This window comes from Notothenia rossii, assembly GCF_949606895.1.
Source record: "Notothenia rossii genome assembly, chromosome: 7".
NCBI classification, from domain to species: Eukaryota; Metazoa; Chordata; class Actinopteri; order Perciformes; family Nototheniidae; genus Notothenia; species Notothenia rossii.
This window is the reverse complement of record NC_136905.1, coordinates 74,645,710-74,673,631: the sequence shown is the minus strand read 5'-3', so window position 1 is coordinate 74,673,631 and position 27,922 is coordinate 74,645,710. Positions and strand designations below refer to the sequence as shown.

The following is a 27,922-nucleotide window of genomic DNA, read 5'->3' as shown; positions in this document are numbered from 1 at the left end:
CATTTCCTCAAGAGGGAGTGTGAGTTGTTCTCGTTGTGAACCACATAAACCATAATGTAGATTGATTAATAGAAGGTTTTAATAAAGCTGCTGCAGTTATGTAACATATGTATTGTACTGCCAGAAGAGTGACTTAGTTTGAAGTATTGGAGATTACAATAGAGATTCAATTACAATAGTATACATTTTAGAACGTTTTTGTGAAGTTTATCCCATTTCATTACATTACACCAAACAATGCATCTTTGTTTCTCTGGGGCCATTTCAAAACCAAAAGAGAGTATTTGTCGAGTACCAAATTTAGCCTCAAGGCCTTGCTTTGGATTGCCCCATTTCACCGGTTAACCAGTACATAGTAAGGTTGATAATCAATCTGGACACAATGAGTTTCACTGCATCCCTTTGATTCAGCATTTCCTTTCAGACATAAACTGACCACTCTGCAGGGACAGCGACGGGTCACAGAAGAGGGGCGACCGAAAGAGAATGAGGTTAATAAATGAAGAGAGATTTATGGACGCTCCGGTGATAAAACTGATTGGCTGTGACATTGTGAGTGATGCCTGATTAATGCATGCAACATATGACATGCACACAGATGCACAGATGCACACCAATTACCAGATACATGTGTGGAATGATATGCTCGTGGTTAATATGTAAGTGTTGTCGGTGTCATATAAGGAGAGAGAGATCCATGCAATGGGTTGGCTCAGCTTTGAGCTCTTCAGTAATCTGTCTGCGTTTTCACTCAGAGAACCAGAGCACTTATCGATGATCTGTCCACAACACACACTCCTCTCTGATTTAAAGCCCACACACATTTTCAGTGTAACAGTAATAGGAGAAGGAGACATCAAGGAGAAAGAGAGAGGGAGTGCTGTGGTTAGATGAATAAGCAGAGTTCTTCTTCTGACTCGCAGCGAACAAAATCTATCCCACAATTCATCGCTGAGGGTCACTCAGTCCTTGTGTTGTCATGGTAATAACAATTGAATAGCCCAGACTTTTTTATGTCTGTGTATTTCAATGCGTGTGTATGTTCCCGCATGCTGAATGAGTTGGGTCGATGGCTTTTAGGCATGTAATCACAGACAGCAGCGACCCCCCCTCTGCATTTCCACTCCAGGGACTTTTTGTGCAAATGTGTGGCTGTTGCATTTGGTTGCTATTGACTTTCATGCAGACCTAAATCAAAAATATGTTGAGAGCATTTACTTCATGCATCCATTATTACTAGTCGGGAGGGGTGGTTAAGTGCAAACAATATGAGAGTTTAAGCAATATTGATGTGGTAAAATGGAAATAGTAAAGATGTGTATCACAGAACTCAATCTAAAGTTTTGTCAGACATCCACTAAAAAACTGTTTAAAAACCCGATACTGTATTTCGGAGGTTGAAACCAGATAAGTGATCGCTTGATAAATGACTTAATTTATTAAATGATGATAAGAATAATCGGCTAATTGACCAATCAAATAACCAATTTAGCTCTACTTAACACTGAATGATTCCTGTGTTGTGTTGCCTTAATTCCTTTAAAATAAATGCTCAAAATAAATACAGCTAAACTAGAATTTGGTTCCATATTTTGGTGCATTTGGGATTTTTTTGCATATCATGAATGGTTTACACAGTACTTTCTGTCACGATCTGTCTGTGTTGTGTTTTTTCTTGTCTTTTTCTGTCTTTGGTTTCCTGTTTTATTTTGAAAAGTGTTCACCCCCTGTCTTGCCTGTTGCTTTCTGTCTGTTTTCCCTCCTTCCTGATTACCCGATTGTGTTCACCTGGTGCGCCTGTGTTTTCTCCTCCCTCCTCACCTGTCTCGTGTTTGTTTGATTAGTCCTGTGTGCATTTAGGTTCTGTGTTTTCTGTTAGTCTTTGTGAGTTCCTTGTTGTTGTTGGACTGTGTTCACTGGGAAGAGTTCTGTCTTTGACATTTTGGCCTTGAAATAAAGGTATTATCTGTGAAATCTGCATTTGGGTCCTGCTTGCTTCACTCAACCCTGACACTTTCTAGACTATCAAACATATCCAACAAAGGGAGAATATAAATCTCCATTTTGTCAGTGTCCTTTAGAGTGGGGCTTCATTAAAATGTAAAAGGAACACTTCTGAGAAAACAATAGAGATAATTAGAGAGTCCATTATGATGTGTAAGTGCTGCAGCAGGCCACCTAATCATGTTGACATTGCTGTTAGTCCTGTGTGAAAAACTGCTTCTGGTTACAACATAGCATCGATAATAGTTTTTAATTCATGTAACTGAATCTTTACACCTTTCTCTGACAATGAAAAATCATATATGAACGTAATGTTTTGATAATTTCAGATCAATTAACATAATACGCAATAATACTATACTGTGTGTCACTGTGAAAATGTTTACAACATTACTTAGAAATCTTGATCATCAAGATTCGGGGTTCTGATTATGGAACATGTACTGGTTTCTGTTTACACAATACTCCTTCAGAAATGTTTTGCTAACAGTGTACGATGAAGTGTGCACATTCTGTGCTGCTGCAGGTTAACCATACAAGTAATCGAGTCAATATTTATTTTTTATTTTATTTTGTGAAAGGGGGGTAATCCTCTAAAGCTATTTCATATTAGAGATTATAAAGCGTAGGTCTCATTTCCTGACTGTACGTGTATATGTGTGTGGCCATACAGACATGCACACACTTCTAACATACAGGACAGGGGCCTGTTGTTGGGGCTAGCTTTTTAACTGTCTCCCTGGTGAAGATGGAGGGCACAGTTGAATAACATTTCCAGGCTTGCATACAGGAAGCCCCCTCTTTACCTCCAGGTCTCCAGAGGGAACAGGCTGAGCTTCACAATACTTTACCCCAAAGAGGCCTCCCCACACTGGGCTCCTGATGGCTGCACCTGGCCCCCGCAGCTTGGTCTTCTGAACTGGAGAATAAAACCACACACGGTCCACATCACATAACCCGCAGCTGTCTATCCATTTCTACCTCATTCGTACAAACGGGTGTCTCTGGGGACAATGTGTGTTATTATTCTTGATATTGGGGTGTTTACCCCCTGCTGTCCTGTGTGCACATGTGTGTGTATTGTGAGATATCATTTTTCACCCTATAGGGGCTCTGACTATCCCTGTAACCTAGCCTCCTCCTCCTCCTCCTCCTCCTCCTACTTTGCAAAGAGGTAGGCCTTTTTAGGAAAGATCATTTAGAAATACTCTCCCCTTCTCACTCTCTCTCTCTTTGTGGGAATTGAGATACACATGAAAGTGAATTTGGCTGACAGCTCTTGCCTCATGGCTAATTTAGACATCATCTCAGTCAGTGAAACTGGGATTTCTTCTTCTGTGTTGTTACATATTCGTGTCCACTGGAGCCAACATGTCAAAATCTATTATTTTATCTGACAACAATCATCTCTACTGGATATTGTAATGCAAAGTAGGCACATAGGGGCAACAATATATGTATCACACTGTTGTAAATGTATAAAGGTCTATGAGTTGCAACAAACAGATGTATTTAGTATTCAATGAATAACCCAAGTAATAAATCCATACAACATTGAGATATACTCTCCTTAAGGTTGCTTTTGCATAAATCCTCTTTCCTCTTTTTTTACCCAACCGCTGTATACAATCCAACACCCTGGTGCTGCTGATGTCCAATCTGGGTCATTTCAGGATCAACACCTGTAATTGGGCCAAGTGGGACAGAGCCTCTTACATATGTCTGGGGCTGGTCACCAACCCAAGCCACTACTTTCCTACACAAAACTAAAAAATGCCTTTTTACTGATTGGAGAAGAAAATAATCCAGATGTTGTCAGGGGGTTGACCACAGCTATAAAACCTACTTCAATTTACATGTCTGCCCTGTGTGTGTGTGTGTGTGTGTGTGTGTGTGTGTGTGTGTGTGTGTGTGTGTGTGTGTGTGTGTGTGTGTGTGTGTGTGTGTGTGTGTGTGTGTGTGTGTGTGTGTGTGTGTGTGTGTGTGTGTGTCGGGGTGTGTGTGTGTGATTTATGTTTGAGGAGGCTGTGTATGCACCGCCCCGTGTGTGAGGAGGGCAGCGTCAAGCTCGCACAGCCTCTCACACACATACACAAACACACACACACACACACACACACACACACACACACATTCACGTATTCATACACACACAGACACTGTTACACCGAAAAGAGGCAGGCCTGGAACACCGATGCTCTTCAATTAGAGCTCTTTCGACGGATCCCTCGCGTGGACATTTTCAATTTTTCATCACAGCCTCCTTGGATTTTTCTCATGTGGCTTTTTGCGCATAGAGCCCGGACGCTGCTGAGGTGTGTTTGAGCCACTGAGCCATTCCGAGTATGAAGAATAACGCTCGGTGAATGGGAAACATCAACACGGAGGCACCGCTACCTTTCCCCCATCTTGACCAACACGCTCACTCCTCGGTGGGCGAGATTTGCGCACCGGAGACTGGACCCGGTGTCTGCGCTCTGCCGGGCCGGGCGCGCGACGTCTGGGAGGAGTAGGGAGGATGGAGGGTTTTTTCAAAGAGGTAAGCAATGGTGAATGTGTATCACTGTTATCGAACTTAACATTAATGTCAGATCACGTCTTTTACGGTGGGATTCCGCCCAGATCTCCACCGATACACGGCCCTGTGTGATAAGCTTATGCCTTTTTAATTTCAATTTGTATTGAATTTGGTTATGGCAGGTGTTGCTCTGCTTCCGTCGACTGGAACCATTCATCACTGTTCCCAACCAAACCCACACAGAATAGGCCTGTGCCTTAACCGCAGGTCTATGTCGATTGAAAATGAAATCAACACCCTTGTTTATTTTATTATCACTGCGGAACACCAGGGCCTGGATGCCGACCGGCTTGGTGAATTAATTCTAAGCAGAGCCGCAGATAAATTGGCCAAACGAGAGCTGACAGGGCTTTTGCATCCATACGACTGGCTCTCGGATTAAAGCCAATCTGTTATCGGAGGGTATACCGTGTTGACACACAGCAACAGCCCTCCCACATCATGCTGCTGTTACAAGACCCTTTTTGTGCTTTTTGAGTGCTCTGTGAATGGGTTGGATCAGCCATCCATGGGTGGGTATGGGTCGGTACAAGGCTGTGGGGAGGGGGTGAAGGAGGAGGGGGAGGAGGGTTGTCTATGTTGGAACAGACTAGGTGAGACAAATGGTTAATAACCGGTATGAATATGAGGTAAAACTGTTGATTCAGCCTCCTGCTCATTCCTCCACTGGAAAAGCATTCAGGCTTTCACCTCCAGCATCCTGGCATTTATATGACAAACAAATAATTCTGCCTGCGAGCCTGATGACTTGTCCATTCAATTTACCTCTCAATTGTCTTTCTCCCTCTATGTAGGGTGTTCATTAAGCTATCACCTTCCCCTCCCTTTTCTTTCATTTGGTTTTGGTCCACACTCACCATTTAGTGGCACATACATTGTCTTCTCTGCTGACTTTGATGCCAATATCCGTCCTATCCAAGCTACTTATCCTCCCCCCTCTTAAGTTAATCTGATATGGGTTTAAATGCCTCTCACATTGGCAGTGATGTCAAGCCATTTATTAGTCTATGAGTGCTTGTTTGGGTGCAAGGCCTTTGGTGAGCACTGCTGTCCAAGGCAAGAGATCTATTGAATCCCGGTAATAATGCATATTAACATTACGAAAAGGAAATGTTAGCTGTTTGGATGATCATACATAAACAGCTAACAACCATCTGTCCTGCTCCATTTCCCATCGTTCTGTTGGTAATATATTGATCATTGCATCGATTGGCCGACCACCACATCGCCAACCCTGAAGCCCGACACAGGCCAGACTAAAAGCCTATGTGGGACCTGAAAATGGAGTGACTTATTGAGTTATGATGTCCAGGCCTGCAGTCCTGAATGAACTGCATATCTGATACCCAGAAACATGACTTCATGCAGTCGGCCACTGAGTAATCAATCCTCTTGGGATGTGTCTGTCCAGCAGACATTAAGTGTTATTCCTCTGTAATCTTCATCGCTCCATGCTTCAGTCTTACATCCCTGTGTTCCTAGTCTTGTCTTCATGCTTTAAACCAGAAAAGAGTGAACAGCTGACCTCTCCCTCTCAACCCAGGCAGAAAATATGATAGCTGGCTGACTAGCCAAGCATGAAATGTCAGGTGGCAGCAGACTACTGTATAATCCCCTCAAATTCAAAGTGGATGGGTTAGTAGTGGATTATAGTTGCAATGGCACATAATGATATTATGTAAATACAAACAAAATGTTTATTTTTCTAGTTAGGTCAACACAAAATACACATACTGTACATGTGAAAAGTTAGAGGATACTTTTTGGCACACATTAGAAGTGACAGTGAAAGTATAAAGTATTGTTGAGCTGCAATTAGTCATTTTATCTAGCTGAACAATCATATTTAGATTATTAAGCAGTGTGTGAAAATGGAAGAAAATACAACTTTCCGCCTCTCAAATATGGATCAAATGTTCCTGCTTTTCTTCGTTTAGTGTCTTAAAAAACTGAATGTCTTTTAGTGTGGGACTGACATAATAATATATTTAAAGACATAACCTATAGATCCTTGAATGTGATCCCATACAGAAACTGCTCACCGTGCTGATTCTGTGTTCAGATATTTTTAGGGGACCGTATATTCTGCATGGTCTGATGATGCATGACGCTGTGTGTTAGTGTTGGTGTGTGTTTGAAAGGTTGGGACTGGATTGCAGGTGCACCATGAACCGATAACTGGGGGATAGACAGGTGTGAACTTGGAAAGAACCGCTTTCACACATGATCTAAATCCCGCTGTCATTGCTGTTGTATCATATCGGCTGTTTATAGCCTTTTTCTCTGTCCTGCTTTACCTGGCACACAGTCCTCTCCTCTTCTTCTTCGCTTGTTGTTTCCCCTCAGTCTGTGTAACGTAACAGGCTGTAAATAATAATTCATGCTCTGCAATTTGTTGAGTGGCCACTACACCCTCTCCTGAGAATAACAATAAAAGCTTTCTCACACTGAGGTTGATTCTTTATGCAAAGAAGAGTAAAATATTAATCATAAGTAGGCCTATATATTGCTGCATGCACATAAGCTGTGGAACTCTTAACAAACTAACACATCAGAAAGCAGCTTCTACGTTTGAACTATATGGTGTCTTAATAGGAGCAAACAATTCAGTAATTTCTTCATCACCAAAAAGCGTATTCATTTAACAGTCCCTAGATTGCGGTCCAAATTATGCAGGATTTAGCATGAAGTGGTTGCTGCAGGAAGCTGGTTCAGTGGAGGGAAGGGAACAGTCACTGGAGATGTGTGACCTATATTCAGCAGCTCCAAACACATTTGTTCTGCTCAGGAGCTGCATCAGCTTCGTTTCTCTCTCTCTGCTCTTTTCCCTTCCCTTTGATGCTCCATCTCTCCCTGCGGCCACTCGCTTCTCTGTCTCTGTCAACCAAGCACTCTCACTGCTGCCCTACCTGTCTCTCTTCCTTCTGGCATGTTTCCAGCTCTGTCTATCCTGTCTATCTATCTCCTGCTTGTTCTCTATGTGTAGGTGTAAGAGGACTGCTCTGCTACTTTAAAAAACACATCAAATTGATTTTACAGTGTGTGAATTAAACAACATCTTCTGGGCAGTTATGGAACTTGGCAATGGACTGATAATGTATATCACGATAAATACTTAACAAAATAGATTAGCCTTATTTTGGTGTACAAAAGCCCAAGTAGCCAAATATATTAAATTTAAAGTTTGGTACGAGATTCATCATTTCTGCTCAGATTACTTTATTGTTCAAAGATTAGCATACAATGAAAAACAACAATCTGAGTGTGACCAAGTGTCAGAAATAAAAGTGATGAGTGGTCGATTCAGAAGATCATATGATACTCAGCAGTATTTTACAATGAATAATTACATGTACATTAAGATAGGTGATGGTTGCAGAATGTTTAAATAGCAGCATTACTGCTTCAAAGAGTGCATAATATCATACATTAGCGTCACCACGCTTGAATATTTATGTTTTTTCCCCAGATTGCTTCAGTTTTATGGACTAACTGTAAAAACATACTCCCTTTTCCAATGTATATATAGTACAGTGAAGTCAAATATTTGTATATAAAACCCCAAATCACAAATCTCATTTAAAAACAAGAAATACACATTTGAATTAAATTAAGCAGGAAATAAATACAATATTTATATAGGACAGCATATCCCACAATCCTCTCCACCTGAATAACATCTCCCAGCATCCACCAATGCTTGGAGGAGAGACGCTGTTTTCATGGCGCTCTGTTTCCACACTGTTGCCGTGGAGTCTTGTTGCCAGGGTGTTGGTGGGGGTGGGGTTGTGCGACTGTAGTTTAATCCAAGATCAGAGAGAATGTGATAATTAGCAGACTGCTCAAAACTGGCCTCTCAAAGAGGATTTGCACAGTACAGATACACACACACACACACACACACACACACACACACACACACACACACACACACACACACACACACACACACACACACACACACACACACACACACACACACACACACACACACACACACACACACACACACACACACACATTAACAGCTGCTATCTCCTTCCTGCCTTTATCCAAGCTCTGAGCTGGTTTACTTTGGATAAATCATTCATGAGTTTGTTTTGGAATTTAGGACAGATCAAAAAGTTATCGGTCTAAAGCTCCAGATATTCCAGAATAGCAGTAAAGCAGCCAAATATGATGCACTCATGTTTTAAAACGCTGTGGCACATCTGATGGGTTCTCCGTCTGTGTGTGTGTATATTGTTAGACCAAATATTTGATTGTTCTCAAAGAGATGGAAAGAAAAGATTAAAAAGGCAATTTCAAAGGTAGTTGTTAGTTGTTTATCAATCAGTCTGCTGATATTTTTTTTTACTGAAAACCATAGTTAGCCATCTTTAACTTTGATGAAAAAATGTGTTTGATTAATAACTTGAAACATTTATATGTTTACCTTTTCCGTGTTTTGTTCCCCAGATGTTTTAGTTTAAATTAATGCAGCATTTACTTCATCGGTAATCTCTTGCACTGACAGATGTGACTCATATAGTAAAGGTGACACGCACGCACACACACACACACAGACACAGACACACACTCAACCACCCACTCACATAAACACATGTTGTTGCTCTCCTTCCCGCCGCCATAATCTGCTGAAAGCCTCGCTGTCCTGATTGTATTATCATCTTTAATGGAATATTACTGACACAGTTTGGGTCCCTGACACAGGCCGAGCTGCACTAGAGAAGATCAGAGACCTTTATCACAGAAATGTTGTGAAAATCGTCAAAAGCAGTGAGCCCCTTTAAAGTAAGAGACTCAGAAGTTCACCGGCTTTATGGATGATAGTCTCCATGACAGCCAATGCTTCAAACAGGGCTTTTACAGAAAAAGGACCTTATTGCCACAAATACCCTGAGCTCCACAACAGACGTCCAATGGGATACTGCCTCTCCGGATGGTTGAGATTGATGGTTGGGTTTTATTCTATTACATTTGGTACTTTATTCTTGGAAAATATGAGATTTTTTGTACCATAATACTACTACGACAACTATTAATGTGAATTTTGAATGTGAATATAAACTGCTCAGTATTTTGTATCTACAATGGCCCTTGTACACTTTCATAGAAGACTAAACATTAGTAAAGACAGTATTTTTTATAAGCTTATAAATATAAATGTCAAGCTATCACAGGGAAATTGTTTAACATAAATTACAACAATTTCTACATCCAGGATAGACATTGGCCTGAGCACCCTCCCCCTCTCGCCTGATTAACTCACATTAGCATTTAAAACTCCAACAGCCACATCCATTGTCCTCGAAGACATCCATCATTGTTGGGAGAGCAGAACTTGATAGTTGATTTTGCATTTGGTTTCGGTTTAAAACACATACCTGTTTGCTACATTTTTTTGGATACGTTTTGAAACACAGAAAATAATCGGGATAGAATGGCAGCGGAACTGCACTGAAGATATTTGTTGAATTATTGATGCCTGTTGTGTTTTGTGGGTGTCGGATATGTGTCTCGGCTGTTTTAACACTGTGGTAGAGGTAACTGTAGTTAAAGAGTTCACAAAAGCAGACTGACAGAGACACAGACAGTCAAAGTCATCTCTAAATGCACCTTGACCTTTAGTCTCTCCAGAGATCCTGCTGTGGCCTCCCGCCTCCATGCTGGTCTTTAGGCTCCTTCCTTTAGCTGCTTACTGGTCAGCTGTTCCTGTCATCATTTATTCATCTGTCTGTCAATCTGTGTCTCCTGCACCTTCTTCTACTATAACCTTTCTGTCCCATTTGCTACTTTTTGTGTGTGTTCTTCTATCATCACCATTGTCTGTCATTGTTAGTCGGAAGGCTTACGTTCCTGTGAATTAGGTCTTTGTCTCGTTCTGTTTGTGTCATTCATGTACATCGTAAATCATAGTCCAGTGTTTTTCAAAGTGGGGGCCCCGACCCCCTGGGGGGCTGCCAGGGGGCGCAAGGGGGGTCACTCAAAGTTTGAGGGAAACAGGATTTTTTTTTTTTTAAAGTTTGATTTTTTGTTTGATTTTTATGTTATTATTTGATGCCAATTTTTTAATATTTTTTGTTTTTGAATCGCACGACTGCCCTTCAAGCCAATCAGAATCGAGCTGCCGCTACTGCGAGTGAAAATTTGCTCAGCTTTTGGAGCAAGTGAGAGCTAGTGAATGTTTCGCTCTGCAGCTGGATGAGAGCACGGATAGCAAATGTCGCAGAATTGCTTGCATCGTATTTATTTCAGAAAACAACTTTGTTGAGGAAATATTATTTTGCAAAGCACTAGGACCACATGAAGAGACATTTTCCAAATCTGAAATGAGTACATCATCTCAGACGGACTTGACTGGTCTTGTTGTGTGGGTGTTCAGATGGGGCAGTGGGGCTATGACAGGCAAAGAAAGCGGAGTGACAGCTTCGATCAGGCAGAAGGCCCCAAATGTAGTGGCAACGCACTGCATGTTCCATCGGGAGGCACTTGTACACATCATTTAAAAGAAAAATTGCAACAGGGGGGTCCCCGCCAGAGGATAATGCTATATGGGGGTCCTTGGCATGGCAAAGTTTGAGAACCCCTGTCATAGTCAACTCAAACAAATCCTATGTATAACATGGATTGACAGACATTTGCGGTTCCCAGAGGATGTATCTTACTTTAACAAGCCCCTGAGTTTTCCTCTCGAGTTTAAGTTTTACATTTGTGGTCTTCAATTAGATTGACTATACAGTTATTGAAGGAATTTCCATTCAATATTTCCCTCAGGACTTTGTTTTTGCTACATAATTTTTGTTGGCTGTTTTTCCCAATTTAACGATACTCTAAAAAGCGTTAAAAGTAGCACGCTAGTGTATTCTGTGTCGTTCCATACTGTTTTTGTCTGCTTTTTTGACTGTGAGATTGTAAGGCTTTGGTCTTTTTTCTTCTTTTTTTGTCGATTGACGACCAAAGCCTGTCACCTTTGTCTCAGACAGCCCAAGATTGCACAGTTTAAAGGGACCTTTAGTTTTGCTCTCAAATCGCTGTGCCCTTCTCTTCTTTTCCTTGCCCTTGATTTATTTTATCTTTTCCCATATCAACTGAATCACCAGCATAGATTTTTGAGACAGCATTTACCACTATAGTAGATATACACATTCAGAGCATTTGCATCTGTACGTGCTGCTTGTGTTTGTGTGTGTTTTTATGTAACAAGGTGTATTGAATGCTCAGTTGTGTGACTGCTGAGTGTTCAGTTTGATCTTACAATTGTGTATATGCCTGCAGACATTAATCATATGTTTGGGTTTGTTGGGGCGTGAGTGTCGCTCAGAGGGAGGAGTCCATCATCAGAGGCCCTCTCCAGGGCAATGCCTCAATCAAATGGCACTGGCGTCCATGTGATTGCCCGAGCAGAAACAAGCCCTTTATCTGGTATACACACTCACACACTCACAGAGACACACACGCATACAGCTGTTCAGGGCTCTAGGCTGAATGCTCTGGAGACTCTCTCTTTTGTATGTTCAGTAATGAAAGATTATTAGATGGTCAGGATTTTCGGAATAGTCCTTCCACAATAGAATAAATCCTGCCAACCTTAACTCTGCATTGAGTCCTTGATACATGGAGGAAACTTATAAGAAGCAGTAGAGGTTGATCTTCAAACCCATAAATATAAACTTGAATACTAAATATTTTTGGCTGAATGTATAGATTTCCTGGTTTACAGATGGTTATGGTAATGCCTACACAATAAGGAAAATAAAATTACTGAAATAGGAAGTGATCTTAAAAGAAAAATCCGTCAATCAGATTAGGTTCTTTCCTTTATTGCTTTTTAAAATGTCATGCATTATATGAGTGTTGATGCAGCTTCAAAATGTCTGTATTTGTTTGAACAGAAAAGCAATAAAAAAAAGCAAAGAGAATGTGCATTTGGTAATCTATTAAATTTAAAATTGTTATTGTTAGGCAATCCAAATCAGTCCAGTCTATAGTTTGGTTTGAGAGCGATCTGCTAAGAATCAGTAGATTATTAAAAACAATACATTATTTTAATAAAGGTAAGGCCTACAAGACGTGATTATTTTCTTACTTCACCTTAAAATAATGCATTTTTACGTTTTTTTTAGAGTAATTGCAGGTTAGCAATAAGTCATTCATCAGATAGCATTTTTTCTGCAGAGTGTGTTGGTACTCTTTCATCTCCTGTTGGCCAAAGAGCATAGTGGGAGATACAAGGTCAGGGGTCATATTTAAGGGTATAGTGACAATTGAGGGTTAATGGAGCTGGGCGAGAAAGTGATGAATGAAGCTGGAGCCCTCGGTTTGACAGCAATTTGGTTTGAATTTCATTGTGAGAAACGGTGACGAGAGGTTTTCCCTATACATCCAGTTTTGCACACAGAAAGCACTGGAGTTTATTGTCATGCATGGCCATTCCTGTCTGTCTGGGCCAGTAATAGAGAGGGGGGAGGGGAGGATGAGTGTGATGGTGTTGGTAGGTGTAGGTTGTAATGCTGGCGGGTCATTTATAACACCCCGATGCTGCGTTTTCCCCAGAGATAGACACGAGCAACTCAGACAAAGTGCATCGATCTGGGAATTAATACCAATTTACCTAAAGAGGAGACAGATAGAGAGTGTTAAAAACATGAATTATATTCTTATTTAGGGAACCCATAAGGAGAAGTTATGAGCCTATGCATACTATACCAGTAACAGAGTTTTTTGTGGGGTAATTGTATCAGTTCAAACAGGATGTAGTGAAGTACCCGTAAACTGTGTGTGAGCCTTAGGCCGAGATGGTCATTTAGTCACAGCATCACCAACCTTATAATCAGGGCTGCACATAACTGGTGCGCAGGTGCACTTGCGCACCTCCGCCAAAAAATACAGGGTCATTTGAAAAAAGGCAAATTTGCGTACCAACATTGAGAGAGAGAGAGGGAGAGAGAGAAGGAAGAATTTAAGAGAGAGGACAGAGAAGAGAAGAGAGGGAAGAGAGAAGAGAGGAGAGAGAAGAGAGAAGAGAGGAGAGAGAGAGAGAGAAAGATATTTGCGAGTTGCATATTAACTGAGGGCCCTGGGGTTATAACTTTTCGCCTAGGGCGCCAGATCTGGGGAGGCGCTGCGCTGGCAGCTCTGGGAGGGAAAACATTTTTTTTGACCGTTGGGGCTCATCCTAATTGTTGGTCTTGATGTAACAATATTCATAATTAAGTAAATGTAACACCCTTGTCACCTCGGTTACACGTTTCATTTGCCCGGTACGATGGACGCTTTAAGTGATGAAAATGGGGGATGTTGGCTTATCTGGCGCGCGCAGCTCACAGCCAAAATGCGAGTCAGCGTGGGAGAGAGGGAGGGTGCGGTGCACCGGTACCGGCGCCGTTGTTATTAGAATCTGGTGCTAGCTGCTCTAACGGATATAAGAAGAAGATGTTTCTACAATAATGTGGAGGGAGAGTCCTCTCCAATCAGACTGAGAGGCTGACAACTACAGCTCAGTGAGGTAAAGGACTCTGAGTGTTTAGATAGTTAACTTTAGTCTAAGTTCAAACGGTTTGGTCACAATTTATGCAAACACATATTTCCAAGGCACTCCTTTATGATTATTGGGATAAGCAGTTTTGAAATCACTCCAATGTATACTATAGGACAGTAACCAAAAATATCCTTTAAAACTGGAGAGATAAAAAAAAAAATGCAAAAATAAATAAATAAATGTTAAGGTAAAATAAGATATGAATGAACAACACAAATAAAATAAGTTACATTAACTTGTTATTGGCTATGGTAGGTTATTGGTTATGTTCACTGCATGTGTGTTCTATGTTCACCTCTGCATGTGTGTTCAGTGCCGTGTGTCTGGCAAATAAAGTCAAGAGCCCCTCAAAAGCTACGGTTTATTTCATTTTAAGGATGAGCACCAAGCAACATCTCCAGGTGCTCCTTTGAGAACCAGGGCAAAAAAGTGATGTGCACCCCTGCTTATAATGGCTCTGTGTGCTGGAATCTGACCGGCAGACAAGCTGGAGGTAGGGAGGAAACTGCAGAGAGAGAGAGAAGATCTAGAGGAGGTATGAGGGGTCTATAAATAGAGAGCTGCGGAGGGGGGCACCGCACAACAGGGAAGCTCTTTAATTTTTCAGTTGTTTAAGTGATTCTAGATAATGTATAAAGCTTGTTCACCCAGCGACTGGTGTGAATTGGAATGAAATGGAATTTTTTTTTCACAATCTAACTTTGGCAAATTCGCAAAAAAACACAAAATACAGCTAAACCAAAGTATTTCACACATTTTGATCTAATGATAGCGCTAGATAAAAAGTCAGAGGAACACCAAACAGGAACAAGTAGCCCACTGAAGCCTAGAGAAGGCGTCCTTAAATTATTTGTAACTAGTGCACCATAAGCATAGGTAGAGTAGACGCTAACATTGACCGATGACCCCTGAACGTCTCATATGCAGACGCTCATATCAGCCTTCGATAACAAATGGTTACGGTTTGATAGTCTACAAATGCGTGTAGCCTATTCTTCAGAAAACTCAAACGAAAGTAGCGCTATAAACGTGTTTAATACATTTCAAATGATGTGAAAATGAGCAGAGGGAGGCTTTTGGAAAAATCATAGCAGCATCTCGTGTGTGTCGCATGCACCGTTATCACAACAAACATCTCTGTCCATGCTTCAAAACAACACCTGTCTGAAGGAGCTGTAGTAATACTGTAAGTTAGCATGGCAAGCTAAACGTATTATATTTCTGAAGTGTTGTCGAGTGCTGTGTGCGTCTTGCTAGCTACAGGCTGAGCTAGAAGGAGTTGTGTATGTTTTCAAAGCTTTGTGGCTCTGCATAACCATCGTTCTGGCTAACTTTGACATTACTTTGTAAATCCACATTGGCTATACTTTCTGTGGTGTCTATAACTTAGATTGTGTTTGTCTGTTAAGTGCTTTTTGTTAATAACTCGCGTATGCATTGTATTCGTTTATTCTAAATTCAAGTTATTGATTTGTATTTGTCTGCGTTGTTGTTTAACGCTAAACTTAATTTAATTAGCAGGACCACCGTGATTTAAAATGATGTTACGTTTGTATTATCCTGAATCTCATTATTTATATCCTAGTTAGCGATTTAATCAAATACATTAGCACTTGCTATCATGTGAGTCATTGTTGGTCAGTAGGTGCATAGTATTGCTGTTCAGAACATAACCACCTTTTCTCCTGTGGTGGTTAAATCAAGTATAGCTGGTGGTCATATAATAGCTTTCCTTATCCTGAATCTCACCACACAGCCTATGTCACCAAAGTTTAAACAGTTCATCCTGAGGAGAGAAACTACCTGCCAAACCATCCATTCATAAACAAGACGTTTTGAAATAAACATGTCGACCTTAGGCCATGAGGGAAGGTTAGGGAATGAAGAAATGACAGGGTCCATCCTCTGGGAACCATGACAGGCTATACAAAATGTTAGTGCATTTCAATCGTTGCTGAGTTAATTAAGTCTGGATCAAAATTGGTGAACGAACATACGGAGGTCTCTGTACTGACTTTTTCACACAGCTACAGTTACAAAAGAAACCACACAATTTGTGTTTTTTTTAGCCTTTGTGGCATCTTTATAATTCTTTCAATACACATTATTGTATTTGTATGTGTTTTGTTGATTTTACAGTAATACTATAACTGTAATAAGTGTAATTTGCTCCCTTGTGCAATGTAATAACTCATGAGTTTTAAAGCTACAGCCTCACATGGTTTGGTATGACCAGGAGCTTGTTGTGTGCATCTTCATTTCTGTCACTGACACTATAGTTTATATTTGGCAAAAGCCAGCAGTGTTAAAACTATCTATCTAAAATTCATTCAGACATTCTTCCCCTTAAGCCTTACCTTCAGCTAACCAGCAGTGTTTATATATAGTGCGCTGTGTGTGAGTGTGAATGACTTGTGACGGGTTAACTCTACAGCCTGGGGCACGACTGATTTTCTATTATTATTATTGGTTGTGTGTCAGATTGAGATAGTAGTACAAGGAAAAGACAGAAAGAGATCAAAAGATAGGATAAGTAAAATGAACGAGATGAAAGTGGTCAGGGAATGCTTGAGGCTGAGGGACCATCTGTTGCTAAAACAATTCATTTCCAGACCTCTGCTGCTCAGTTCATTCCAATGCACATCTGGCGTCCCTCAGAGTCTTCTGGTGCTCAATCTTCTTCTCAGGCGTTGGTCAATTTCCAATTTCCAATTTTGTCAGACAAACAGCCCCTAACCCCAAATATATTGAATGTACCATCCATGACATTAAAAAGAGAAAAAGCCGCAAATCTTACAACTTTGTCAGTTATTGAGTTATTTTAAGAAAATAACACATTCCTTTCAATCCCTTCTAGCTTCAAGATAGTTTTCCTATTTTGTGGATGTCAAATCTAGACTTGAAATACTTTGACAGATATAGAACAACCCTAATAGGTCATTTATTAATTATGGTAAATTCACAATTCTAAATAATTTGTTCATTGTGATATCATTTACACCAGTTGTTGATGTGTTTCAAGACTTCATGGTATTGCACATTCCAAACCAATTCTGTGTTGCCGCAAAACACTAAATTATACACGTTAAAGGGAGAGCATGGGTCCATTTCCTGTCCCTACAGTACTTCAGTAGCTTTATTGACTGCCTCCTCTTCTTCTTCTTCTTCTTCCTCCCTGGTTTCCTTTTAAGTCCCCTCCTCCGTTATGTTCTGCCCCTCTTCAGGGGTTGAAGGTCGGAGGTCAGTGACTTTGTGAAAGAAGGCTTTGTCTGTGTGGAAAGGTCTCGGAGAAGCACACTTCCTCTGACCCTGAGTCACCCCCCTCCAACATATAAATACACACACATGCACACATACATACGTCAAGCATTGTTGCTTCACCTTACTAGAAAGTCCAGATGTTGCAGCCTTTTTCTATCATTACACACATCTGTTCACCCATGCACACTTAACATACATTCATCTGTGACTTTACTTTGTTAGGGTCAAAGGTCTGAATAAGCTGGAGCAGAAGTAGTTTGGATGGTGTTTTGTTCTTTGGCGGAAGACCTCTACTCCGGTCACTAGGGAGTTCAGCACTTTATGTAATAAAACACTACTTTTCCTACTGATATCAATGTTTAACTTCAGTCTTTGTGTGTCTTTGATCCAGGGGGCCCGTGTTTGGGTCAAAGAGAAGGAGCAACTGGTTCCCGCTACAGTCAACTCCTGTGGAGATGGAACACTTGTCCTCACAACCGACTATGCAGAGGTAAGAGCTGCGTACACACACAAAAGAGCAGCGACATTACGATGACAGCTTGACTCGTACTGTATGTTTAACCTGCAAGACATTTAATGCCTTTGTTGATGATCTGTAATGTGTCAGATTTCCACAAAGTCAAAGATATAGAAAGATTGGAGTTTTACAATCCAAGCACTCCACATAGCGTCTCTCCTGCATGGCTGCTAACAGTGTTGCTCGCCGAAGAGGAAATCCCACCCTACAGGAGGTTTTTACCAGCGCCTGGTTCTAAATACGTTTATCCAACTTAGCTAACATTGGACACAGGAGCTGAGGGTGTTGGAGCATTGGTCAGTAACAAGTGTTACTGCAATCTGTTTCCATATACCCTCTCTGTTGCAGTGATTCAACAGTTTAACAGATTTTTCAAATGATCAACGTCAAGGGGAAGGCATTAAAAGTCCCACGCCTTTTTGAAACCAAGGACATTACTGTTTGTGGATGCTGCCTTTGAGAAGCCACTGCATGTGTTCTCTCCTTTATGCAGGTTTTGATTAAACTGTGATGATGATATTATTGTTTATCACCACACATAATACATATAAGCAAATTGCAAACACTCTACGACACATTCAATTAGTTTAAACAGTAAACGGAGCCAGGATTTAATGACTGTTTAGCATAACCTGCAGCATGGTGTAATCTGTCATCTGGACTGTGCATTAGTCTTCCGATAAAGGTCAGAGTGAGGGTGAAGCAGCTGTGCAGGTTCATCCTCTCCTGCTAGGATCAATAGAAACTCCTGGACATGATGCTCCACTTTCCTGCCCCAGTTCCTTCCTCCTCTTCCTCCTCTTTCTCCTCATACATATGCAAGATTTATCTCTGACACACATCCAGCCTCAAGAGGAGAGCTAGAATAGATGAAGAGAATTATGGGAGCACAAATGCACATTTCAGGATGTCAGGAGGAGTGCGTTGCCTTCAGATGTTCTAAATGGCAAAGCCAGGCGGCCGCTCCATCCCTTCAATTCCAAAACCCCTGTCTAAGTAATGTAATTGAATGTTTAAATCTCATTATCAGTGTGTGTTTGCTGTATCAGAGCAAGGACATGCACACGTTGGATTTAATGTTTTTTTGATGGCTGATGTGTTTGGCACACACGTACACCCACAAACACACACATGCGCTCCAGTTGGCAGAGTTTAGATGGAGCTAATAATAGACTTGGTTCTTTGGCCTGATTTCAACAGTCTCAATCCTTCCTTTATACCCTCAAAGAACATCCACATCTAGGCTGTCCTTTATGAATTCATGTTGGCCTTTCAAACATAAAATGGCCAAATGATGCTCTAAAAGCACGGCCTTTTTGATAAAGCTGCTTCTCTCTAAGGCACAGACGGGCCTTTCCCAAAAAGAGGATTGGTTATAGAGTAGGAATTCTCTTCGCTCTGGATTATGAATGTCCTTTACCTCCCCCACCCCCACCCAGCTCTCTCCTCCTCGCTCTGCCCCCCCCCCCCCCCCTCGCTGCTTGTTGTTGGTGTTTAAATGTTAGCTCTGCAGGAGGTGGTAAATATTTGATAGAGAATCAGCAGGACGGGGGGTTTAACTCTGTTACAGGACCTGACCCATGCAAACAGTCCCAGGCTCTCCATCACTCCCCGGTGCTCTTTTCCTGCTTCCCATGATCATAAATACATCTCTAAATCCAATGTCCAAGGAGCAGCCCTCGAGGCATTTTAACACTCGCTGCAATGGTGGCTGGTGAAACAAGGAACTTTGCAAAATGTAACAGGATGTGGCTGGTTTGACTTTATCTTTACTTTTTTCATATTCTTCATCCAGCTGCCATGTCTCTCTGGTTCTGTATCTACAGGCCCTGACCCAGTTCACTTCATTACCATTTCTGGGTTACAAATGCAGTGGCTACGCAACTAAAAGCCTTCATGTCAAATCAGCACAACTCACAACTACCAGGGGTATACTCTACGTGGGAGCATTTACATCATTCATAGTCATGTTTTACTCTCAGTGAATTTGCATGAAACAGACAATATCATACAAAGATGTTCCGTAGATGTTATGCTGGCAGGCTATTGTTTTATTTCTTCTCATGACAGGCGTTTGTACCTACATACAAATTGATCTTTCGATATTTTGAACAGTAATTGTTTACTAGATGGCTCCAGTCTCATTTATTGTGTGACCCACAATCACCACACACTCTTCTTTTGTTTTGTATGTAAAGATGTGAGAACTTTTTTTGCAAAGGTAGACTTCCAGGGGATATAATTGACAGATGTCTGAATCACTTCTACACTCTAAAAACGAATTCAGGCGACCTTTCACCTCAAGATAGAAATGTGAGTTAATTGATTTAGATAAACATTTTAAGTTGCAAACATTAATTTATAAGTTGTGTTGACGTAATAATGTTGGTAATTACATCAACTTAATATTGTGTGTAATTTGAACTCTGATTTCTGCGTTAATTGACTTAAAACTAAATTCAAGTTGTAGTAAGTAATGCAATTGGCTTGATAACTTCATTGTTCTAATCTACACCTTCAGTTAAGGATTTCAAGTCCACTCCTACTTAACATGCCTGGACAAGTTCCGACAGTTAACACAAATAGAAATATACAAAGGACATTTTAAGGTGAGTGTCATCTTTTGTCATTCAAATACAGTAGATAGCCTTGTAGTTGCACTGTATAGGCAAATTGCTGTTTGACCAAAATTAGCAGCCTTTGAACTGTGAATAATTCTGTGAGAGAATAGAAAGTAGTAAAGGCTACTGTGAGAGTAAAAATACTTTGGTTACCTTTGTGATATCGCTTTTTATTAAAAATGAATCTCGGTTAAGCAGATCAAGGACATGCTTCTTGAGGTAGGATCGTCATTTAGAGTTGTCATTGAAATGCAAGTTGTTGGCAGTCACCCATTCAGAATATATTCATTTAGGTAATTTCTCTTTTTTTCCTTTTTCAAAAATAGCACAATACAATTGAAGTATGCAGAGAGAACTATAGCCAAGAGGACCTTTTCAAGGAGTTTAGCGACGTAATTCAAAATCTTGAAATAAAATAAAATCCATGGGCAGAGTGTAAAAACACAGGACAAAAGCACTGCTCTCTGTCAGTTACATTTTGAAAAATATTGCACTTTTGGCCACACCCCAATCAATAATGCTTAATAAGTGCTTCAAAAGGACATGAATATCGCCATCATCAGTGACCGGTCCATACGATGGCAACCATCGTGGTCGAGGGAAACAAATGAATGAGCAGGCATTCTGCGTTGAATGTGTTCATACTGTTTGAAATAATGACTGTCGGCAGTGTAAACATCTTTGTTACATCTTTTCTCAAATTGATTTGTGTGTGATCTGCAGGTTGGTGGCCATTGAGAGTTTTTTTCTGTAGTTTTACAAAAACTTTACAGATTTTACACATTTTGCACTGGCTTTAAATATGCAAAGGCCTCTAACTTCGATGTGATGGCAGCATGTATTTGCTGTGTCCCCATTTCCCATGGTAATATGGCTAATGTGTTTATTTATTATTTGTGGGGCAATTTAAATTTGTGTTATTTATCTTTTTTTTCAAGATTTAAATGAAGCTCATCGCAAGTTCTGTTAGGAAGACTGGGTGTATATACATTCAGTCCGCAGCTGCATATAATCAGCTCATCACAGGCATTCTCTTTAACCTATTACATTTTGCCTCATTCTCCAGCAGCCAATCAACGTGCTGCAGCCAAACTATAAAATGGTTCTCCTCTCTCCTGCAGTCAGCTGAGATTTCAGGTGTCCATGCACCTTATCATATGGCATGTGTCAATAAATGTTCAAACAAAATGAATTCTCTCCTGATTGAAACATCATGTGTTGAAATAAACAACTGCAGTTCAAAATAAAAAGTGAATTGCCTAATATTTTTCTTTTGGAATCAATTAATTTCTTTCTTTAAAGGCAACAACATGAAAAAGCTAAGAAAAAAAACGATTGAATACAATATATTTGGAGCAACTTAATTTATAAATGGTTGTCAACTTAAAAACGTGTGTTCACAATGATGGTAATTAAGTACATACAACTTAAAATTCCTTTTAAATCATGTGGTAAAACTAGTCGGAACAACTTCATCTTTTGAGTAATCAACTTCAAAACTTGTGTTTATGCTACCAATTATTAAGTAAGTGGTAATTAAAAACACCTCTGATTGTAGAGGAAAAGCCTTCTCCCCTAACTCAAATAACTTTGTTGCTTTAAGACAATTTCATTAGAAGTTGTCATAACTCAATAAACATTGATGCAAACTGTTGCGTTGATTTTCTTTGTTGAGCCAAGGCATTTGTTTTTAGAGTGTGCTTTTCCATTAATTTGAAGGAGCTGCATTTCTACTCAGAAACCATAAATGTCCATCATTTAAATCTTTCTCCTGTGCAGGAAGCTCATTTAATTTGTGGCTAGGAAGGTAAATAAATCAGTAAAACATAAACTAAATCTCATTGGATCAGCAAACCACCGGATCATTCACAAATATTTCATTCATGATCCAAGGCTTTACCTTTCCCTTTTAGGTCTGTATAGCGTACTGCATTGAGAATGTGAATAGATTATTCAGATTAGAGCAAACGTTTGTTAACCTGTGGTAAAACTAGGTCAGCAAAGCACTTGATATAGATAAATATAGAACAAAAAGAGGTTATTAAGATACTTTAAATATGAAAACTACAGGTAGCGCACTGTTCTCAAAACCCAAAAGAGCTCCTACTGGCTTTCTTTTTATTCTCATAATCACTTTTAAAGCTTCACTATTTTCACACTTGGAGCCTGTTTGTTGGAAAAAATGAATCACCAGATGAATCATTACTAAAAACGAACAACCCTAGATGATGTTTATATCCCCAGCTTTGTAATTAAAACCAGACACATTTTAGGCAACTCTGTGCCTGACGGAGATCTCCCTGGTTGCCATGGATACAGCACCCTCTTCCTTATTTTGGCTATAATTATGACGTCTCCATGTACATCTCATTTACACCCACACAGGAATGTGTTACACATGGGGAATAATGTAAATATACAGAAGTCAGCACACACCTGCTTCCCTGCACTTAAACACGCACGCACGCGCGCGCACGCACGCACACACACACACACACACACACACACACACACACACACACACACACACACACACACACACACACACACACACACACACACACACACACACACACACACACACACACACACACACACACACACACACACACACACAGGTTACGTTAGCCATGAGTTATGGACAGTGTGTGTTATGTGACCTGGATTTCAGTAGCTAGCGTGAAAGCGGTAGCGAAAGCTCATGCGAGCACTGAACATGCTGCAGGGATGCCTTACTCCTTCTGCAAACACACAATTACTTTAGACTTGGACACACACACAAAAAACACTCTGTTAAATGACCTGAATGGAAAGGGCAGAAATTACGTGTTTTGTAACATTTGGCTCATAAACAGGCGGACGTTGCTGTGTGATCTCCTGACCCACATTCCTCTATTTCTAATCCTCTGAGGACCTGATAGTTACTCACTCGCTTAGTATCATATAATGAGATTAGCTTTTGGACACACACACACACACACATGCAAACACCCCTATCTCTCTCTCTTGCCTCACCTTCGCCGTCTCTCTGCAGTGTCCCTGTATATGTGGGAAATTAAGCAGAGATCCCCTTTGGGGCAGGATGAGTGTGGGATGTTGAATCTTGAAGGAGAATGACATATGAAGGATGTTATACACACGAGTGCTAAATGGATGCTGTGGGGCAGAGAAGGCATTAGAGTAAAAGAGTTCAAGCATGTGACTAACCTTTTTTCTCCCTAAAATGTACCAAAATCGGGGGTAAAAGAAACGACAGGTCACTTGATTTTGGTATCAATTTCACAATGCACCTAAGAAGAAACAATCAGGCTTTGTTCTATCATGTGTTCATAATTAACTGCATAAAACAAAGCACTATAATTTGTATACAAACCACGTTATTGTGAGCCAGGATGTGCATGGCGTCCCGTAAGGAAGTCGGTGATGTAGTACAAAATGAAACAAAGTCCACGTAGGGACAGGGTTGGGTAGGATCACCAGGTCATAAAACACATGACCCAGGAGATAGATTTCAGTGTCCCGTGTGAAACCAAAAGTCAAAAGAGCTTTCTAAAATACGTTGGTTTAAAGATAAAAAGTGACTTAGATTCAGTCAGATTATATAAAAATACATCATCACTGTTCCCCAATCCTAATCTGACCCAATGAGATCATGCCAGCTCTGATCCAAGGTCAGTGAGGGAAGCTGCAGGTGCATAGAGAACTGTGTGATATTTTACACTGAATAGAAGTCTGCAGAATATATAGGTCATTGTGCCCACAGCTCTCTCTCTCTCTCTCTCTCTCTCTCTCTCTCTCTCTCTCTCTCTCTCTCTCTCTGTCTCTGTCTCTGTCTCTGTCTCTCTGTCTCTCTCTCTCTCTGTCTCTCTCTCTCTGTCTCTGTCTCTCTCTGTCTCTCTCTCTCTCTGTCAGTCTCTCTCTGTCTCTCTCTCTCTCTCTCTCTCTCTCTCTCTCTCTCTCTCTCTGTCTCCATGCTCTATCTTTATCTCTCTCCTCCTCACTCTGGCTGCTGCTAATATGTGAAGTCAGATGAAGAGGCTTGTATCCTCTGGCTCACCTCCTGAATCATGCAAAGCAGCTTCAGACATCAGAGGGCTTTACAGCAAGGCTGCTCTATGGTGTGTGTGTGTGTGTGTGAAAGTCCGTTCACACGGGCAAAGTGGGGTTAAGAATGCAGGTATTTTCCTGAAAAAGAGAAGCAACCGAGACATGTAAAAGGGAAGATGCTGTGTGACATATTCACATATTCAGCAAATCTCATGAAAAGACAGAATTTGAAAAGAAAGTATGGTCATTCTGTGTATTTCTCTGTCCGAGATTCTAAATTCAGTGCCAATCCATGTAGAGAAAATTCACTGGATATGTGAAAACTTAAAATCTGCTGGTGCTACTTGAGGAAGTGAGAAGAAGTATCAAGGGACACCAAATATTCTTCCTCTGGAGACCATGAATGTCTTTACAATTGTTCATTTTTTTTTTACATCATTCTGAAGTGAATTAGTTTTTCCTGTTTAAGCAATTCTCTTTAAAACTACATTGCTCAGCCAACAATATAATCTTTAAAAAAAATATTCAATAACATATTGGCTTGGGGTGGAGTGGCATGAAAAGGTTAGATGACTCAATGAAATGTGTCTCTTTATTTGGTTTATTTGTGACAAAGGAAAGTCCAGAAATACCACATCCTTTAAGGAATTTCCTCTCCCACACTTCATGTCACTGAGAGATGTAGAAGAGAAAATCAGAGTTGTTTGCTTGTTTGTTTATTTACTTCTACATTGCTACCACTCTCTTTATCTCTCCCTTTCAGACTCCTTAGTGTTTTTATCTCATTATTCAATATCTTTCCTCAGTGCTTCTCTCGAATAATGAATTATTGAATAAGCTGTATCCCATTTTAGAATCTCTGGGTAGTCAAACTTAGTGTGCGTGTGCACATAAAGAACAGTTTGTCTGTGTATCTCCCCCTTTGTGTAAATGTTCGCCAAGAAGCAAAGACAGTGTGTTAAAACCCACCAGAGGGCAATGGAAGAAGAAGACGGAGACAATTGCAACACTCTTTTTTTTCTCTTCCACTCCAGCTGTGTTTTTTTCCTCCATCACTGACATACTTTCTAACTTCATAGCAGTCCGTCCTCTCTCATCTGCATCTGGGTTTTCCCAAATGTTTTTTTATGGAACGTCTCTTCTTTATCTGTTGTTTTAGGCATTTATATTTGAAAGCAGCTTTGGCATTAGAAGCAGCTCAGGCATTTATTTGATTTAATCTTGTAGCTTAATGACGTTTATTTTTATTTTTAGAAAGACCACTTTTGGAGATTGACTTCTCTATATAGTTTCTTTTTAAATGAATGATGCGATGTCTTTTATTCTAGGTACTCAACGTCAGTAAAACTGGACCTTTACCGCAGTGATTTTTAGCATTATTTAAAAAATGTCTATCATGCAAATTCCCCAACTTGATGCAGGTGCAAAACTAAATCCCTTTAAGATATTGGGATATAACTAACATACCTGAAGATATATGGGTCACATCCTACATCTACATCTTTCAGATAATACCATTTGGATACAGATATATCTAAAAAACACTCAACAAAATTGACATTGACAGTCTTGTTTCCATACTAACCCGTCTGATGGGAATTTACACAAAACAGGATTTCAGCTATAAGAAGCAACCTAATAGTAATACCTTATAATAACCAACCTGAGACACTTTGGGGACATCGTCTATTTAAAAAAAGATTTCCAACAACCACAACTATGTATTTTGACCCAAGCCTTCATTTAAATGTTGAGAGGAGCCCTATCTTTTGTTCAACTATAATTACGCTGGATTGCAAAGGCATGCTTGGCTTTCTGATTGACACGGCTCTCAGAAAGTCTTCAATTACAGCCAGGGGTCTCAGATTGAGCCATTTAGGCATCAAGTGAGTCTGTGTGGGTTAGCACACAGGAATCAATGTACATTAGAGACACAGATACTTTCAGTTAAAAAAAAGAAATAAGCATGGAGAGATGGAGTAAAAAAAGGGAAGTCTTAGGATGGCGAAATATGAGAGATGCAAAGGCAGAAGAGATACGGGCATATTAATGAAGGGTGGGATGATGTGAGGGAGGAAGATATAGAAAGAACAGAGAGAGAAATGACAGAGAGGGGGAAGGGATAAAAGAGGAGTGACATACAAAGGGAGAGCGAGATGAGAGACATGAAGGCATGCAAAGAGCGAGAGTGGGAGAGAGAGAGATTTAATAGGGTGAAACATAAATTGAAAAGTCTGATAAAAGTAATGGACTTGGTTTGATGTAATTTGGGGGAAATTCAGTTCATCTTTTGTCCTCACAGATTTAGCAATACACCCTGGTCCAGATGTAAAACAGTCAATATGAAAGCATCCCTGCATGTGTACAGCTTTCAAAGCCATGACTAACAGGCATGTTTATGCATGTCATCACTCAGACAAGCATGTCATCGGTGCACATCACACACATTGAGAAGTACGAACACGTTAACACACACACATATTTCAATTATGCCAGGGGTCTTCACTCTTGATTAAAGATTGAGAGTCACAGGGGAGATAAATTAACAAACCTACTCGGGCGAATCAGAAACAAGCTGAAACAAGATTGACATATCAACTTGTTGTTTGTTGTCATTGGTATAGCTAGATAATTATACAGTGAGTAGTACATCTTGATTTATGAACTTTGCTTAAAACCTAAATATTACAAACACTAGCTTAACAGAAATGTTTGAAAATTGCAGCCTATTTGAATGTTTGCACATTTGCAACCAGTATTTGCAACTGGTAAAATAAACATGATCATATATTTAATATAACAACAATTAAAGCGCTTATGGTGATTTTATTCAATACAAAAAATTGCTCGAAATTAACATTACAAACTGACAAACACGTATATTAGGCCTAATTAGAATAAATAAAAGGTAATTTTGAAAAGGATAAAAGTATTGATTGCATTAGAACAAATGTTATTATAGCACTATATGATCAAAGTCATCCTCATGATATTGACCCCGGCTGTAACACTAATATATATAAGTAATTGTGCTTGGGTAGCAACATGTCAGTGTCTTGATTGAGCACCAAGGTTGTAAAAAGGTCGAGACAAAGAGTCAAGTGGACGGTGTCATAGTGAAGATAGAGAGCTATATAAGTTATGCTCTCTCTAATGGAGGATGAAGGATAATTGGATCATTTCATCACAGCTGAGTGAGTAGGGATAGGTTAGTGAGGCAGTTACCAAAAGAGCATCCGCTCGACGTTTGTACTTGTAAAGCAGAAGAGAGTAGATTAGGAGTGCAGAAACTACAACATATGACACACTGGTTTCTATTTGTTGGTTATAAACAACATTTTACGTGCGGTCAT

At 40.2% G+C, this 27,922-nt stretch overlaps 1 protein-coding gene across 1 annotated transcript in view; it reads left to right on the top strand.

Annotated features, from left to right (window-relative positions):
• Positions 1-4,126: 4,126 nt before the first annotated feature.
• Positions 4,127-27,922, top strand: part of myo10l1 (myosin X, like 1) — a 54,099-nt gene continuing 30,303 nt past the window's right edge. The window contains exons 1-2 of the mRNA XM_079691988.1: positions 4,127-4,543; positions 17,776-17,874. Of these exons, the coding sequence (XP_079548114.1) occupies positions 4,523-4,543; positions 17,776-17,874 (120 nt within the window). The 5' untranslated portion in view covers positions 4,127-4,522. The remainder of the gene's footprint in view (positions 4,544-17,775; positions 17,875-27,922) is intronic.